Source organism: Abramis brama, assembly GCF_963993115.1.
Source record: "Abramis brama genome assembly, chromosome: 13".
NCBI classification, from domain to species: Eukaryota; Metazoa; Chordata; class Actinopteri; order Cypriniformes; family Leuciscidae; genus Abramis; species Abramis brama.
In genome coordinates, this window is record NC_139975.1 from 32,022,780 (window position 1) to 32,041,469 (window position 18,690).

Consider the following 18,690-nt stretch of genomic DNA (forward strand, 5'->3'; position numbering starts at 1 on the left):
AAAACCAGCCAGGAAGTGAGTCATTATTTCTGCCTTTCATTTTTACTGAAAGCTAAAACGTGTCAGTGTTGTGAAGAACAGAGGAGGACACATTATATTATAGCATTTTTGTTTATTTCTGAGTTAACCCAGATTAGATTTTGATTGTAATAGTTGTTTACTCTTTAAACCAAAGTTCAGAAAGTGAAAGTAAATTGTAAGATTATTTGGATCTTTTACTAGAAGAGGAAATGGATTCAAAATCTGTGGAAGAGCTTTCTTGTCCTGTTTGCTGTGAAATCTTCAAGACTCCTGTTATTCTGTCCTGTAGTCACAGTTTTTGTAAAGAGTGTCTACAACAGTTCTGGAAAATTAAGAAAACTCAGGAGTGTCCTGTCTGCAGAAGATCATCTAAAGGTAATCCTCCAATTAATCTTGCGTTAAAAAACTTGTGTGATTCATTGATAAAGAAGGGAAATGAGAAACGTTCATCAGGATCTGAGGAGATCTGCAGTTTACACAGAGAGAAACTCAAACTCTTCTGTCTGGAGGACAAACAGCCTGTGTGTTTAGTGTGCAGAGAGTCAGAGAAACACGCCAATCACACATTCAGACCCATCAGTGAAGTGCTTTCATCTTACAAGGTAAGACAAATGTCTCTGATTTCATGCTGAATACAGTGTTGAACATATTATTTGTGTACACAATAGACCAGTATTTATTTTTGTTTAAATCTCTGTCACAAATCAAGCCTCTGTGGCTACCTCTGATCACCGCCAGAGGGCAACATCGCCTGAGTACTTATCCATTTCACAGACTTAATTTTCCATGATCCTGTACCTGGTGCTGATTATACTCACTCCTGATCCATACACTGTAAAGAGATTGCTGTAAATTTTACAGTAATTTACTGCAGCTGGATGCCAGTAATTTACTGTAAAATGTTTACAGTATTATTACTGTATTTTCACTTACAATATACTGTACCATTTACTGTACTTGCATTTATAGTATTATTACCGTATTTTCATTTACAGTATTAGTATTGAGTTTATTTTATTTTTTTTCATCATTTAAATTTTTTTTTTAAATGTATGTTTACCCCACCCCCAAAAAAATCACAATAACTCACGAACATTTGTCCTTATAATATTCTTTTTAATCGTTGAACATTTTGTTTTAGAAGTACAAATTACAAATCTTGACCTTTAGGAAGCCACTAGCTGAAGAAAAAAGGCAACATCTCCCAAGTCAATAGAATTAATCTCCTGGTGACCATTTGTATCACAAGTTAACTACTGTAAATTGATTTACAGTAGGGAAGAATTACAGTAGTGACCATATATTTTCCCATAATCCTTTGCTGTTTACAGTAACATACTGTATACATATTTTACAGTATCTTACTGTACATATTACAGTAAAATACTGTTCAAATTACAGAAACCCGTTACAGTGTATCCCATGGACTATTTAACCAGCACTCTCACAAGGTCTCATTGCGAAGTTTTGTTTTGCTGTGACTTACATCTCTGAGCGTTTTTCTCTGTTTTTGATTTCCCAGTGTATGACCCTGGACTGTGTACCTTCTTAAGATTCTCTGCTACCTGCCTACTTACAGTACCTGTGCTCTGTCTTCTTGGATTAAGTCTGTACTGTTTGCTGCTTGCCCTGACCCACTGCCTGGTTTGTGATTACGTCTCTGCTCTGCCTTGTATATACCTGTCGCCGTTGACTGAACTGTTTGTTGTACGAGTATCTCTTTTAATAAAGCTGCAAATGCATCCTAACTCTACTGACTCAGCGTTACACTCTGATTTTCTACTGATATAAAATTCTACACAAAACTTTGATCCTCTGATGTTCAAATCTTCTTGAATGTAACAGCATTGTTACAAACATAAAAAACATCCAAACATACATTGTTTAAACCCAGGCCCGGAGTGGGTAATCGGGAGAATCGGGAGAATTCCCGGTGGGCCGCTTCACTTTTGGGCCGGTCCAGGATTTTTATTTTATTTTTTCACATTTGTCACGTTAGTTACATTAGGCTACACACGTTCCGCATTCTGACACCGCAGCCGCAGCGCGCAGCCTCTGAATGGGTTGTACCATGTGAGGGAGTTCTCCCCTCCCCTCCTATAGAGTTGGTTGGGTCCATAGCCCGGCTTTTCCAAAACGTTTTCTCAGGAAGGCTACCGCGGCACCGCCGGCGCCTACTGATAGCTGGGCCGGCCCTACCGTAACGCGTCAGGGAGGATGGATGGGAGGAAGAGGCCAGGAGGTATGGAAGCTTGTTTCCGCCACAAAATAAAACATTTTAAAAGATAATTGCGACTTTTTTATCTCACATTGCGAGTTTACATCTCTTTACATGACTTTATTTCTCAGAATTGCGAGATATAAAGTCAGAATTGCGTGAAATAAAGTCGCAATTTCGTGTTATAAAGTCAGAATTGCGTGAATTAAAGTCGCAATTGCGTGAAATAAAGTCGCAATTGCGTGTTATAAAGTCAGAATTGTGTGAAATAAAGTCACAATTGCGTGTTATAAAGTCAGAATTGCAAGATATAAAGTCCGAATTGTGTGAAATAAAGTCGCAATTGTCTAAAGTGCTAATTGTCAATTGCTTCTAAAGTCTAAGTGAATTATTATTTAACCTTTACATTATTTGTTGAACCATGGTATTAAAGCAGTGCTCGCAAAATCGCCTGCCCGACGTCCCGGGGCTATTGTGTTTTCAAGTCGGGCTACCAAAATGCATAACCGGCCTGCCCGACGGGCTATCTGAAATAGTGTTCGCTTCAGTCTTGTTATAATCAGATTCAGCGCGTTCTTCATCTTCAATCCGCAGCGGCGCCGAGCAGAGCACACGTCAGAAACAGAGGACAGGGTGTGTGTGTGTGTGTTCACCTGAGTCTCATTGGTCTGTCAATGTCCGAATATTTGAGATGACCAATCAAATCAAAGTAGGCGGGCTTTATATACACAGAAGCTGCTGAGCGCGAATTTGAGCAGAGCGACTGACGCTTCAGTTTACGGTCGAGTGCGAGATGAGATGTAAGTTAGCTAAACTAAATATTTCATATTTGACAGCTTTTTTAGGTCATACATGTGAAACAAATGACAAAAATAATCAGACAAACGAATATACTTTTCGCCATTTTGAACTGAAAATAGGCCTATGCAACGTGACTAATAATTACTGTCATTGTGAGGGGACATTAACAGAGCATTAACAAAGCCGTTTTCATCATGTTAGGCAGAAGATTAATAATGAATGTGTACATGTTGAGAATTAATATACATTTTGTAGCCTTCAGTAAATTAAAAAAGTTCAGCTTTAGGAGGGGAAGAGACAGGGCAAGATGAGGAGACTGAGAGAAGAAGAAAGAGTGATGGATAAGAAGTGAGAGCAGGTATTGACACATAATCTACTGCCCGCTGACATGGTTTTAAAGCTATTTCTTATCCTTTTTTGGCCTTCAAACGTCTTGAAATGGACATATCAGAGAAATAGGACCCCCTAATAACCTTAAATGTAGGACCTCTTTGATTATAAAGCCCTGTCTACGGCCCTGTATTAGGAATACGATCAATAATTAATGTGTACATATTGTGAATGAATTTAATAAACTTAGTTAGGCTACCTAGCTTTCTTAGTAGCTTTCAGTAAATGAACGCGTCTGAGAAAATGATTCATAAATCAACCTATTTGTTGACCCCGTTTACTTTCTTCACTGACAGACAAAAATGAAAAGCCTATATCAGTCAAAGCTCAGCTTTAGGAGGGGAAGAGACAGAGCAAGAGAAAAACTAAGAGAATAGGAGTGATGCTGATGAGGAGAGAAAAATAATCAGCTGCCCCTGCACTTGCATGGTTTTAAATCTATTGTTATCCAATTTTTTTGGCCTTCAAAACATCTTAAAATGCACATATGTAGATCAGAGAAATCAACATTTTCTCGGGGGTGCCCCCGGACCCCCCAAACTAGCCTACCTCACATTCGGGACCTCAGTGATGATAAAACCCTGCCATCTGCATGTTAATGAAACTTAATAGTGAGCATTAGACCCTAAACTAAAGTGTTACTTTTTTTTTAATCTTTTTTTTTTTTTATCATACCCTCATTGGGGGCTGAGCCACAGACACAGACTGATTCATGTTCCACACTGATCACACACATTTCAGTTTAGCTAGAACCAGATGCATATGATATTTTGTGTTTTGAAAAAGTTTTTGATTCATTGTTTTGACTCCTAACCAATTTTCTACATTAAAAATTGTCTTTTTATCTGGGCTAGTAACATTCATTTCGGGGCTACCAAAATCTGAAGAGTGCCTGCCCGAAGGGCTACCAGCGATTTTGAAATTCTGCGAGCCCTGTAAAGGGATAGCTACTCCACTTTAAAATGAAAATTCTGTCATCATATTCTCGCCCTCATGTTGTTTCAAACCTGTATGAATTTCTTTCTTCTGCTGAACAGAAAGAAAGATATTTAGAAGAATATCCGTAACCAGACAGTTTCTGGTATCATTGACTTCCATGGTATATATTTTTTCCTACTATGGAAGTCAATGAGACCAGAAACTGTCTGATTACTGATATTCTTCTAAATATCTTCCTTTCTGTTCAGCAGAAGAAAGAAATTCATACAGGTTTGAAACAACATGAGGGTGAGTATATGATGACAGAATTTTCATTTTAAAGTGGAGTATCCCTTTAATAAAAACTACACAATAGTAAGAGCTGAACTATTGCTTCATTTATCCAATTTGGAAAAAGTGCTAATTTGGAATTCCACCGTGGAAAAAGTGGGCCGGTCTTGGGCCTGAAACTCCCGGGCTGAAAAGTGGCCCCACTCCGGCCCTGTTTAAACCTATTATAGCTGCATAAGTTTCACAGATTTTCATCTTAACCTGTAGGAGGAATTTAATACAGCACCGACGTCCTTACAAAACAAGCTCAAACATGGAGAAGAAATGAAGAAAAATTGTGATAAAACAATCAAACTCATCAAGGTGAGGATATAAAGAGTTAAATACTCAACATTCACACACGGAGTGTATTATTGACATTAGTGGAGTGTGTGTTCATACAGCGCTGACTGAAGTGAATGTGATTTGATTTCAGTCTCAAGCTGAGCACACAGAGCGTCAGATTAAAGAAGAGTTTGAGAAGCTTCATCAGTTTCTCAGAGACGAAGAAGAAGCTACAATCACTGCACTGAGAGAGGAAGAGGAGCAGAAGAAGCAGAGGATGAAGGAGATGCTGGAGGAGATGAACACACACATCTCAGCTCTTTCACACACAATCAGAGTCATGGAGAAAATGATGAAAGACAATGACGTCTCGTTTCTAAAGGTGACAAATAAATCTGGCTTCATTCTTTGTACATAAAACAACTTGTATAGAGAGACTCATTGACACTGAGAGTGTTTGATAAGATATTAAAATGTTTTCAAACTCTATATTTTCCAGAACTATAAAGTCACGATGGAAAGGTGAGTGATCTGCTCGTATCTCTTCTCTCAGTGGATCTGAACTCAAATTCACTGCAGTTCTGACTCCTGAATGTTCCTCAGAGTCCAGATCTCACAGCCGGATCCACGGATGAGTTCTGGAGCTTTGATTCATGTGTCGCGTTATCTGGGTAACCTGCCGTTCAGAGTCTGGAAGAAGATGCTGGAAACTGTCCAACACAGTGAGTCTCAGCAGATTTGACACCAGTGCAGAAGATAGTTCAGATATAAACATACACAACATTAACATTTGATAGAAATATATTTAAAAATTTCCAAGTGAATCTGAACTGTATTTCAGAAAATCATCAGATCATACAGCAAACTCATAATGAAAAGTCTATTCCTCATGATCTATGTTTATGTATTAGGATACTATAGTGTTGATGGAATACTGATATTAAACATGAAGCCTCAATCCATTCTGACAGTAACTGAGAGACAAGTCTCATGCATTGGCCGTGAGACACACGCAATTCAATCAGTTCACACGCTCACACGCCACACAGTGTATTTCTCACGCTGAAAAAGGCAATGCCAACCAAGTTGTCCTGCAAGCTTTATATATAACGTTGTATACGAGGCGCAGGCACACAAAGTGAAGTTTCCTGCCGCCAGCACGTACAGTATCTCGGCCAGATTGCGTTCGTTAGGCAACATAGATGCGCGAACACACGGAAGTTGACGGAACATTCTCGGCCACTTTACGTTCGTTACTAGGTAACAATAGGTTACTGTTTGTAACCGCGGTTCTCTGAAACATCGAGTGGAGAGATCCACCTATGGGAAGGGCATCCGCACCTGACCTCTGCAGAAGCATCCAATTGCACCAAGTCTGGCCTGACAGACAGAAGCGCGTGTCCAATGCCTGGCAGTGGTGTAGTGGTAAAAAAAGAGGTGGGTAAACTATAAATTCTGGTGGACCACGACGTGTATCCTGATGACATCGCTATAGGCTATCATTTGATGGTACTACCAAGGGTATCACTGGTTGTTCCCTCATCATAGGTCACACAATCACTATTCAATTCATAGCCTACATTAATCTAAGTTCTTGTTGAAGAGACTCAAAAAGGAATAATATGGTTGAAATCTATAAAGTTTACTAAATGACAAAACAGAGAGATCAAAAATATTTATGAGAGATCGAGAGGGAGGCTTATATCCACGGCTTCCAATGCAATGCACTTGTGCATAATGATTAGTGATTTGGGATTATTTTCATAGTCGATTAATCTGTTGAATATTTCCTCGATTAATTGATTAATTTTTTGGTCTATCAGAAAAATGTGGATCAGTGTTTCCCTGTAGAGGGAAAAGTCTTAAACCTGGTGCAGGCTTGACTCCCTCTGAATCTCTTGTACAGTTGGGTTTTGACATGCTCCCTACATTAAACCAGCTGCCTGTAATGAAATAAAAAAAATCCCTTTTTTGCATTGTTTTAATGATTTCTTGTTGCGGCTGCGATCAAGTTTCATTCTCACGCAGTTTGTTTAGTAACTTCACGAGCGTGTGTTTTCTGCTACGTGTGTGCGCCGTTCTCTTTGTTCCGTGTGTGTGTGTGTGTCGGCGCGCTGCGCTCTCTGCTCCGTGTTTGTGCTACGCGTTCTGCTCTGTCGTTAACGGCTCAAATGCTCGAATCATGTACCGATCGGCGATAACGCACTGGAAAAACAAAGTTCGCTCAAATAACGTGATATTTAGAGGTGGATAAACGCAATGTAGAGGTGGATAAACGCACTTTGGAGGTGGGCAAACGCTATTTCCGAATTTTGGGAGGTGCGTAAACGGCGTTTCCGTGCGTTTAGCCTCCACTACATCCCTGATGCCCGGTAAGGGACCTGCCCCTTACCAAGTGTATAAACACTAGCACGCGCTATCTTACCTCAGTGAGCATATTCACTTCTCGTGCAGCAAGCGGGGCAAGCTTGGTGGATCTCTCCACTCAATGTTTCAGAGAACCGGGGTTACGAACAGTAACCTATTGTTCTCTTTCATCATCTCGTGTTCGAGATCCACCTATGGGAGATATGGACAGCTGCCCGATTGCCCAATTCCACTACAATGAGGCCCTGAAAGCCAGAGGACCGTCACCTGGAAAGGCGGTGCATGACACGCCACACGAAACCCACCACACACAGTGAGGAAGACACATAGCAGCAAAGAATGACATGTGGTAACATGCATTCATGAATAAACCTGACCACACTCATAATGGTGAGTAAATGGTGCCCGGTGCAGGTTAGAAACATGCTTAGTGACTTTAAAAAGGCTGGACTAAGCAGCCCAGGCTAACTTAGGGGTAGAGGGCCTAAGAGCACAAAGCTACAAAGAGCCAACACCCAGGACAGAATGAGCTACCGGAGTTCTGGTGACATCGAGCCGGTAGTATTTGACAAACGTATGGGGAGAGACCCAGCTTGCAGCGGCACATATGTCCTGCAAAGAGACTCCCTTAAACAGAGCCCAAGAGGCAGCCATACCTCTAGTGGAATGAGCTCTGATGCCGTCAGGCGGCTGCACTCCCTTAGATTCATATGCCAAAGATATAGCTTCCACAAGCCAATGAGAAAGGCGTTGCTTGGAAATGGGGTTCCCTGAGTACGGGGGGCCCCAAGAAATGAAAAGCTTTTTGTCACTTTTCCTAAACGAGCTGGTCCTGTCTAAGTACACCCACAGGGCATGAACAGGACACAAAGCATTCAGCTTCTGATCCTCTGTGGAGGAGAAATGACAGGAAGCATTTTGGCATAATGGCTGGGTTGGGCCTGAGAAAAACCTTATCTCCACTGAGAAAGAATTAAGTGCACGAGGGATGAGAAAGTGCATGGAGATCACTGACACGCTTGGCAGATGCCAAGCCAGGAGAAGAGCTGTCTTGAAAGACAAATTCTTCAGGGAAACACTTCCCAGGGGCTCAAACGGCTGTTGAGACATTGCCTCCAGCACCATGGAGAGGTCCCACTCAGGAACTACTTTCCTGGGAACTGGAAGAGTGCGGCGTTCACCCTTCATAAATCTACGAATAAGTGGGTGTTGCCCCACCATAGCGTTGTCGAACCCCACATGACATGCAGCGATAGCCGCTAAATAGACCTTAATAGTGGAAAAGGATCTTCCCTTATCCACAAGGTCCTGTAAAAAGCATAAAATATCAGTGATTGAGCACTGATATGATATTAACTGTCGCCCTTCACACCATTCTTTGAACAAACGCCACTTACAGTCGTACAGGAACCATGTCGAAGAGGCTCTGTCACACTGAATGGTGGCCACAACACGTGGGGGGATTTGCCACCCCAGACAAAGTCCTTGCCACCCCTGTTGCCACCCCGCTGAAAACATTACACTGTTTGATTTTTACGAACATTTCCCAAATCTCCCAGCGCAAGCGTGCACAAGCGTGCAGCGTGCTGTTGCTGCTACACTTTTCATTGGTTAAGCTGACACCCAGCTCCTTCGTGCTTCAAACGGCTCCAAAACATAACGCGGCAGCACACACAGGATCGATGAAGAGCGTTTTGCTGGTATGTACGGCTTTTATTGGTATTAAATTAAACGAAGTACTGTTTTAACGGGAAGTAAGGGAGACGTTGCACTGTAGTGCTTAGCATTAATACTTCAATGAGCATTACTAGTCTCGTGAAACTGACTGACTAATACTGTCACGCCTGCGTGAAGATGCTTAAAACATGTCGTTAGCAAATGTTTAGCAACAATCACAGACATTAGGTAGGCTTATTCATATTGGCACGTGTAATGCAGCATATTGAACTAATCTTAATAAAACCACCGTGGAGATAGTACAGGGATGCAAACAGCGCGCTTTTCGGCGCCTCGCAATTTTTTCACGGCAGTTTGGGTGACTTGGGTCTGAGAGGGTCTGATTATAATTTCACAAAGTCATCTGAAGCCATTCCATAGCTTAATGTGAGGGACAGAAGTCTATTTACATCATTAAATTCAAGTTTACGGAAACTCGTTTTCCCTCCTCTGCGGCTGTCAATCATTCTCCATTCAGTATTCAAACAGCGTGCGCCTCGTCCGGTTACAGCAGGATGCACGGTAAAACTCTCCAATATGATATATTCACACTATAATGCTTGATCTGTAGATAAAAAGGCTGTGGATTTGCATAAAATGACTTTATTTTGTGTATTTGTATTTCATATTTGTTGTTGTTTTTAACGACTCGCTACCATGTGCCTGCTAGATCACACACATCACAAGGACTATGAATCGGCATCAAACCCACAATAACTGGAATTTAAAACTGTGAAGAAACAAATGATCAATAAACTGTTGGACAGATATACACTAGGATTTGTGCGCTCGACATTTCTTCGCTTTGTGCCGTGAACTTTTAAATGCGCACTTGTGCAGCGCAGCGCTGCACACTGTGACTCCATGTTGCTTTGAGCACATTATTCTGCACCCGCGATGCGCATACGCGCTTTGTGTGCTCTGTTTTGAAGCGTTTCATATTATCATGGTTTTGCGCACTGAAAGATTATTAAAAGCCTATATTTTTTATACCTAGCCTACACAATACATTTAAAATAAGCATTTCTTATTCTTGACATTCATATATAAATATAAAATTGTGAAATGTATGATTACCTGATTGAATTTTATAAGAGTACTAATAGTAATTTGTTTTTATTAACATGTTTAGATTTTATAAAGTTACTGTGCAGATTTTTTCAAGAATTACTATTTGCTGCTCATTTATACACTCACTAAGTTTAATAAAAATGCATAATACATTTGTGTAATATTTAAAGGTGTTAACTGTAATCTTACACTGCAAAATGATAACTTACAAAGGATTAAATGCATCATAATTATGTAAGTATCTGGATATTTACCGCGGGGCGAGGGCTTCGATAACCTCTCTCTTTTTTGACCATACATGTGTTTGCATCCCTGATAGTAGATGTGACTGTAGAGATGTACTGAAGTACTGAAGTAAGTTTGTGTAGACATACAATTTATTAGCACTTTAGACGTCTTTAAGCAATTTTCCTTGTGTATTGACAACCCAAAATAATACCTTGCCACCCCTTTGCCACCCCTGTTTTAAAAGTCTAGCTCCGCCACTGCCCAGAGGGCCACCCTGTCTGGGTGCGGGTGGTAGATTTCCCCATTCGCTTGGGACAGAAGGTCTGTGCGAACTGGCAGGGGCCATGGCTGGGCATACAGCAGAGGGATAATCTTTGAGAGCCACGGTGCCCTGGGCCATCTGGGAGCGATAAAAATCATGGTCAAGCCCCGTTCCCTCACCCTGGCCAGAGACGGCGTTATGAGGCAAAGTGGAGGAAATGCGTAGAGCAGCACGTTGGGCCACGGATGGGCCAGTGCGTCCACGCCGAGGGGGGCGTCCTCGTCCCGTAGCGAGAAGAATGTAGGACAATGGGCGTTTTCGCGCGAGGCAAAGAGATGCAAAGAGATGCCTGGCCGAACCTCCCCCACAGTAGACCCACTATCTGAGGGTGGAGACGCCAGTCCCCATAGAGAGGGTTTCCCCTTGACAAGAGGTCTGCGCCCCTGTTCAGTATGCCCGGGACATGGGTCACCCGTAACGACAGAAAGTGCCGCCTGCTCCATACTAACAGCCTGTGAGCGAGAGTATGCAGCTTGGAGGAGCGCATCCCCCCCGGCGGTTGATATATGCTACAACTGTCATGTTGTCGCAGCGCACCAGCACATGATGCCTCTGCAAGCGGGGCAGAAAGGGATTCAGAGCTTTCCACACAGTGAGGAGCTCCAAATAATTTAAATGGGCTGAGTGAAGTGTGCTTGGCCACACACCATTCACTGTTCTGCCCTCTTGCGTGGCTCCCCATCCTGTTAAGGACGCGTCTGTCATTACTACTTTCCGCAGCATAATCGCCCCGAGAGGGGTCCCATGCGCGTAAAACTCTGCGTTCCTCCAGTGGCACAGCGCTAATGTGCACGAGCGTGTCACTGTGACAGAGCGGCGGAGATCGCGCAAAGGGCTGAGATGAAGAGATAAAACCCACTTCATGAAAGCCCTCATTCTCAGAAGGCCCAAAGGCAGGACATGTAAAGCCGCAGCCATAAGACCCTGTAACCTGAGACATGCGCGATAATGTACTCTCGCTCCTTCTCTGAATTGTGAGAGGCAATTCATTAAGGAGAGAACGCGCTCTTGTGAGAGACGCGCGCACATTGTAACCGAATTCAGCTCCAGACCCAGAAAAATAACTCTCTGCACGGGAGTGAAATTGCTTTTGCTCACGTTCACTTTGAAGCCGAGCGCTGTGATGTGAGCGATTACACGAGCAGTGTTTTGCATGACGATCTCTCTCGAATCGGCTATAATCAGCCAATCGTCTATGTAAGTCAGGATTTTGAGCCCCGCTAATCTCAGCGGGGCTAACCCTGCCTCCGCACACAGACAAACACTCATTGGGCTGAGCACTAGACCAAACGGAAGCACTGTGAACTCGTAACATATGCCTTGGAAGGCGAAACGAAGAAACTTCCTGTGTGGAAGATAAATGCTTATGTGGAAAAAAGCATCTTTCAGATCGATCGATGTGAACCAATCGTTCTGTTTTACTGCACGAGAGAGAATGTTGTGGGTTAACATTCTGAAATTGTATTTTCCTTAAATGTTTGTTCAACACTCTGAGATCCAGAATAGGACGAAGTGAACCGTCCTTCTTTGGAATCAGGAAATAACAGGAGTAAAAACCCTGATGACACTGATGCGGAGGCACCACTTGCACCGCCCCCTTCTCGAGAAGAGAAGAGAAGAGATCTCGTTTTTCAGAATGTGAGCGGAGCTCTCTTCTGTGTGAGAAAAGATAACTCTGCTGAAACGTGGAGGTTTTCTGGCAAACTGAAGTCTGTAGCCCTTCATTATGGTGTGAATCCCCCATTCTGGAGCTGCCACAGACTGCCAGGCTGTCACGTGTGCCGTGAGAGAAGCCACACTCAACGGAGAGTTGCCTAGGGCTGGCAATACAACCGGATCGTTCATTTGTGATACAATGGCGCCATCTAGTGGACAACTTAAGGGCGACATGTAGGATTTCTGACAAACAACAGCACTCGGCAGAGCTTTCACTCTGTGTTTGATTTTTTTTTTTTTTTTAAACACACACAGGGGTTTGAACCTTTATTGAATGTGTGAGAGGTGGTTTGTGCAAACTGTGAAATGACTGTGGTTGAGCACTTTTCAACAGTGGTAGGGCACTTTTTGACAATGAAATTCCCCCCAGTCCTGAAACTGGAAGCTGGGAGGGGAAATTTTTTATGGACCACACCTGAACTTGTGACATGTCCATGTTGAACTGAGGTTGGGCACCCGAACGAGGGAAAATGGGCGCTTGAGTTAAGAACTTCCTCTTCTTGGGTGAAGAGGGGGAAAAACTCAAACTTGTGTCCAATGGGTTGGTCACCCGAAAACCTGGACCAAGAAGCCCCTGGAGCTGAACATCAAGTAGGCCTCTTCCTCTTCCCGTCAGACGGGGTAGAGTTAGTGGGCTTTTTGGCTGTGGCTGCAGCGAAAGACATCTTACCCCAGGGGTAAGTCTGAGGTCTGAGGGGGGCTGATGTGGAATGGCCTTTCTAGGCAGGCATAGTTTAAACGCCTCATCCTCCTTTTTCTTATCGTCGCACCGCTGCTGCATAAGGGCAACAGCAGGGCTGAAAAGAGCCTGGCCTGGTTCCACTGGGGCTCCTGCTATGCGTCTCTTCTCGCTGTCGGGCAGACCAGAGAGATTGAGCCAGAGGCGTTGCGAAGGACCAGGTCGTTAACAGTAATGATCTCCTTCCACAGCGTCGGCGATGACACGCCTTTCTCCAAATGTGAGCTCATGTCCTCCAAAAGCTCAGCCTGGTAGGCCGAGAGGAGGGAGGAAACATTTAGAGCCCACACCGCGAGAGCTGAGGCCTTGAGGTCTGGAAAACAGATGCTGAGAAGCGGTCCATCTTATTAGGGAGGACTGGCTTAGGAGGGGCCAGTAACCCTCCCTGCGAGGGGTTAAGGTGTCTGGCAATCGAGGGCTCGATGGTGGGAGGGTCGCCCATACCACACGCTGCCATATCCTTAACCTCTAGACCCGCCAGACCGTGCTTGAGATCTAGTGGGTCTCTCCAATAGTGACGCATGTGCTTAGCGCACGCGGGGAGAACAAGCATGAGCTGCTTCCTAGGACCGGGAGGAGGGCCTAGGAGTTTGCCATCATACACATCCCTCTCTTGGTCGGCGGCATTCTGGAGGGCCGGCCATTCAATGCCGAGACGAGCGGCCGCTCGCTCACACACCTCGAGAAGGACCGCGTGCGGCAGTGTAGCCAAGCCGCTAACCGGGGGAGCTTGGGCGGACGGGATGGTTTCCTCGTCGTCCGAGCCATCAAGTATAGCGGGGTCCTCGTCCTCGCCTGAGCCGGGCGGCTCATAGTCGAGCGAGGAAATACCGGGAAGAATTTCCTCGAGTAAGCCCTCGTTAGACTGGTCAGCCCAAGTGAGAGCAGGCATGCTCTGGGAGGTCCCCGGATCTGCAACGCTTTCACCTACTCCAACATCCGAGTCGTATTGTTCATCCGTGTTTTGGGTGGACGCAACCTTAAGTATACGTCGAAGAAGCTTCCTAGGCAGAGCGAGGCAGTGGCTGCAGTTCTCAGGAAAAGAAAGAGCTTCTTCCACATACTTTAATCCCATGCATACCACACAAAAAGGATGGGTATCCCTCGCGGCAATGAGTGAACCGCAGACGGCAGGGCATGTACGCGACTGCGAGTCCGACGAGTTAGTGGGACCGGAGAGCTTGTGATCAATGGGAGAGGTGAAAGCTAAGAAAACAGGCGGGCAGCCTGAGCAAATCCAGGTAGCGAGTGTGGGTGGCTTGCAACCAGAAATAAATCGCAACTAAACGTAACCGTCTGACAATCATGCCTGGCGGAGGCCTATCGAAACAGATATTTCCTCCTGTTGACTGTGGTGAAGTCAGCGAAAACCTGTAGAGCTGCGAAGCAAAGAGGTCGCGAGAAGTGAATAACAACTGAGGTAAGATATTGCGTGCTAGTGTTTATACACTTGGTAAGGGGCGGGTCCCTTACCGGGCATTGGACACGCGCTTCTGTCTGTCAGGCCAGACTTGGTGCAATTGGATGCTTCTGCAGAGGTCAGGTGCGGATGCCCTTCCCATAGGTGGATCTCAAACACGAGATGATGAAAGAGAACCAACAACATTGCGCAAACACATGTCGTGATGGAGAAGGTAAGTTGGAAGAAAGCTTGTTTAACATTTTTAGGCTAGAGCATTTAATATAGCCCATCGTAAACATTATTATTGATGCAGTCAAAAACTCTACAACTACTTTGCAACCAGGCCAGAAGCTTTGGCTCAGTTTGGCTAGCTTACGTTATCTGAAACTAAGTAACTTAATACTCTAATATGTCATTTGTTCACAATGTCCCACCACACAATAAATCATTATACCATTTCGACTAGACACATTCAAAATGCAAAAAGATTTGTTTTTCCAAACTGTTTGGAGCAATTTATATTTTTGTAATTTTTGTATATTTGTAATTTTGAAATATAACATTAAAGAGTATATTTTGATGTGATGAATTGCTCTGTCATTTATCAGATTTACCAATTGTTATAATTTCAATTTGTGCTGGTTAATTATGAACAATGGGTAAAATTGGGGGGTGGGGCTCCATTAGGGCTCCTCCCCTAACCGCATGTGATCTCACTCCAAGCTTTTGATAAAACTTGAGAACCCTGTGATAGCATGATATATGATTTATGAAGTCTTTATATGGTTTACATTTACATTTCTAATAACATATTTCATCCTCTAATCTGATGTTATTCTCTCTGCAGCTCCGTTGACTCTGGATCCAAACACTGCACATCGTTGTCTAACACTCTCTGCTGATCTGACCAGTGTGTCGTACAGTGTTGGAGATAAAACACTTCCTGATAATCCAGAGAGGTTTGATGAGTTTGCATGTGTCCTGGGATCTGAGGGCTTAAACTCAGGAACACACTGCTGGGATGTGGAGGTTGGCGACAGTACACTCTGGATTCTTGGAATAACAACAGCATCAAACCAAAGGAAGGGAGATTTCTTTGACTCTAATGTCTGGCGTGTGCAGTACATGAACAGCAAATACAGTTCACAAACCCCAGAGCAAAGCTACACTGTCTTTACTGTTAAACAGAAGCTTCAGCGTGTGAGAGTTCAGCTGGACTATGACAGAGGAACAGTGTCATTCTCTGATCCTGTAACTAACACACATTTACTCACATTCACATCCACTTTCAACGACACAGTCTTTCCATTCTTATATAATCGCTGCACAACTCCTCTGAGGATCTTACCAGTTAAACTGTTTATTACAGCAGAAAATCACAGTTAAATCTGATTATGCTTCTAGACTAATTCAGTTTTGCAAATTATGCTATATATATTGTTGGGTGAAATATGCAATTGATTCTGTTATAATTAATGCCTCATGTAAACAGGCTCATATTAACTATAATTGTAACTTTGTGTAATGGAAAGTGTTTTACATTAACCCTGTATTATTATATAAGAAAACACCGTAAAGAGGTTTTTATAAGAAAACCTTTATATAAGAAAACACTGCAATTATTGTTGTAAAATCATTTATTGAGAAAATGGTTTATAAAGAAAGACATACCACACTGAATGTTGTAAGCATTTATTAAGCATATGGCAGAGTAGAGAGAAATTGAAAATGTATTAGAAAGAGCTTTGCCAAATAAAGAAGAAAAAATGCAATTATTACCGTCTATGTGTTGCGGACGAGATACAGAAGATACAGCGATGAAGAAAAGGTCCAGAAGAAGTAGGACAAAGAGGCAAAGGCTTTATATGGACAAGTTTTAGGGAGTTTCCAAAGAGGGGATTTCTGAACATGTCAAAAAGTTTGATGGACTTTTAAAAGGACTGTAAAAGAATGTCCAGGCAGACGTTGATTCACCAAGGACGGCCTCTCCGGTGTTAGTTGCCTTGCCATTGCTCCTCATGAAGATGAAAGCTTGTAAATTATTTGGTTTTGATTTACTTTTATTTTTATTTTATATATTAGTACCTTTTATGTAAACTAGTTAACCTGTATTTAATAAAAAATATAAATAATTGAAATTAAGAAGCTCGCCTGCCATAAGTCTCTGTTTTACAAAAAGATTGAGCTGAACTGACCACGGAGAAGTCTTCTGTGATCTAAATATTGTAAGTATGGAAATTCAAATGCTTATTATTTAGGACAGATTTGACTTACTTTAACTAACCTGAGAATAATTAAAATAAGGTTAAAGGTGTTTAAAAATACGCACCATAAAACAATATATATATATGCACTTGTCACAATAATCCTGTGTAAAATTAATTTTACTGAAATAAAAGTTCAAAGATTTTCTCTACTCTTCCTCTTCCCTGAGTCAAAGGAAAATTGATAAGGAACTTATCATGTAAGGTTATCATATAAGGACATCATGTAAGTATTAACAGTGTTGTTGTCAACTCTTCACTATAAAGTAGATTCTGTTGACTATAAAGTAGCACTCTGTTGACGAAGGCTGTCCCAATGTGAAGGCTCCTCCAAATGCGTCCTTCGTTTCCAGTGAAATAAAGGATACAACAGATACAACAGCTCATTCGCAGCCTGGCCTACCCCAGAATACATTTCTTTGAGAGAAATTGCTGGATTACACTTTTAACCAGCCTTTGAATTTGAATTGGGGCACAGTCTGTGTGTGTGTGTGTGTGTGTGTGTGTGTGTGTGTGTGTGTGTGTGTGTGTGTGTTACCAACTCCCTCTGCTGGACAGGCTCATGTAGTGTAAGGGAGGATGCTGTTACACAGTATTTCCCAACCCTGCAGCCCAGGTGAGAAAAACCTATACCAAAATATGTTTAAAATACATTTATTTCACTCTAAGTATACTACAAACCCATTAACATATTTACTGACATATTGTTTGAGACTTACTGGTATAAATATTATAAATAAACTTTATTTGGAGTACTTCTTTATTGCACAATGCACATTTTTTTATTTTAAGCCCAAAATGTTTTAATATCACAATTAGTAAGGATAGTATGATTTCTGTATAATATCTGTCTTTAAATACAAGATATTTAAAGTGTGCCTAGAGTTTACTTGCACTAGTTCCATTTAAGCACAATCAAATATACTTAACTTGACCTGCAATTAATGATTAAAGTGAAAAAAAATGTGAACACACTTTCTATTTAATTATCAATACAATAACTTTTACAACTGAATGGCACCAACAGAAACTACTGCAGGATATTTCTGCCCCCAAACACAATAGTGAATTATTTTACTGAAAGATTAGTCAAATTCATTAAAACGAGTAACATGCTTGAAAGTGAATTATTAAAAGAAGCTGCTCAAAATTAAGCACAGTGTCATTTCTGGCGCGTCACTTTAGCACATTAGAGCACGTTAGAGTCCTATACTCAGCTTATCCACGTCTACCTATAGGAATACGACGCCTATCACTGTATTCAAATATAAGTTCCTTCAGTATTATCAGCAGATATCGCATTCCTCAGGAGCTCATTACCCTCCTCCATCCCCAGCTCCTCCTGTCCAGTCAGGATTTGGCATTCTGATTCCCCTTGAATCAGAATAAATTCTCGAATTATGTTGTACTTTAAAATCTTGAATTAATACATTCATGTTGGTTTTGTTCTGTTTACCCTAAGGGGGGTTATTGCTGCTCTTATCCATGCTAGACTGCATGGATGCGCAGGGAGTTCTTGCCCAGAACAGAACCATACAGCCAATCCAAACTGTATGCTAATTGTCAATCGTATTTGACGATAGTGGTCCTGACAGAATTATTCATTTGTGAATCGGAGACTGTGTTTGTTTTTGCATGCAGCTTGCGAGGACAGGTCATGTGCATTATTTTATCATCAAATTCAGATTACAAAATTACATTCACAAATCAGGTAAATATTTCCATGATATTACCATAAATCTGTAGCATAAGGTAAAGTAGAGTGTGAGTAACGCAGCTAACACTGGCACAGCTGTGAAAGAAATGTTAATCAGAATAAACTATATTAACAAATATGTTTTAACTGTCACCACCCCAAATCACAATTATTTGTAAATCTGGGGGTCCCGCTCCATGTAGAAT

At 42.3% G+C, this 18,690-nt stretch overlaps 1 protein-coding gene and 1 long non-coding RNA gene across 5 annotated transcripts in view; one reads left to right on the forward strand and one right to left on the reverse strand.

Annotated features, from left to right (window-relative positions):
* LOC311094718 overlaps positions 1-18,690 on the reverse strand; it is a 49,381-nt gene that overhangs the window by 10,044 nt on the left and 20,647 nt on the right. The gene's annotated exons all lie outside the window — the stretch shown is intronic.
* The window catches only part of LOC311094709 (E3 ubiquitin-protein ligase TRIM35-like), a 50,379-nt gene continuing 31,714 nt past the window's right edge, over positions 26-18,690 (forward strand). For 2 of the 4 annotated variants that reach the window (XR_014608709.1, XR_014608710.1), the window contains exons 1-6: positions 49-623; positions 4,907-5,002; positions 5,115-5,345; positions 5,463-5,485; positions 5,567-5,685; positions 7,517-7,720. Coding sequence is in view for 2 of the 4 variants with exons in the window: in XM_084132833.1 (XP_083988959.1) it covers positions 231-623; positions 4,907-5,002; positions 5,115-5,345; positions 5,463-5,485; positions 5,567-5,685; positions 15,372-15,910 (1,401 nt within the window). In the remaining 2 variants the exon portion in view is untranslated. Of the gene's footprint in view, positions 624-4,906; positions 5,003-5,114; positions 5,346-5,462; positions 5,486-5,566; positions 5,686-7,516; positions 8,125-15,371; positions 16,670-18,690 lie in introns of those variants that run through there. The other 2 variants (XM_084132833.1, XM_084132834.1) reach the window with 2 other exon arrangements.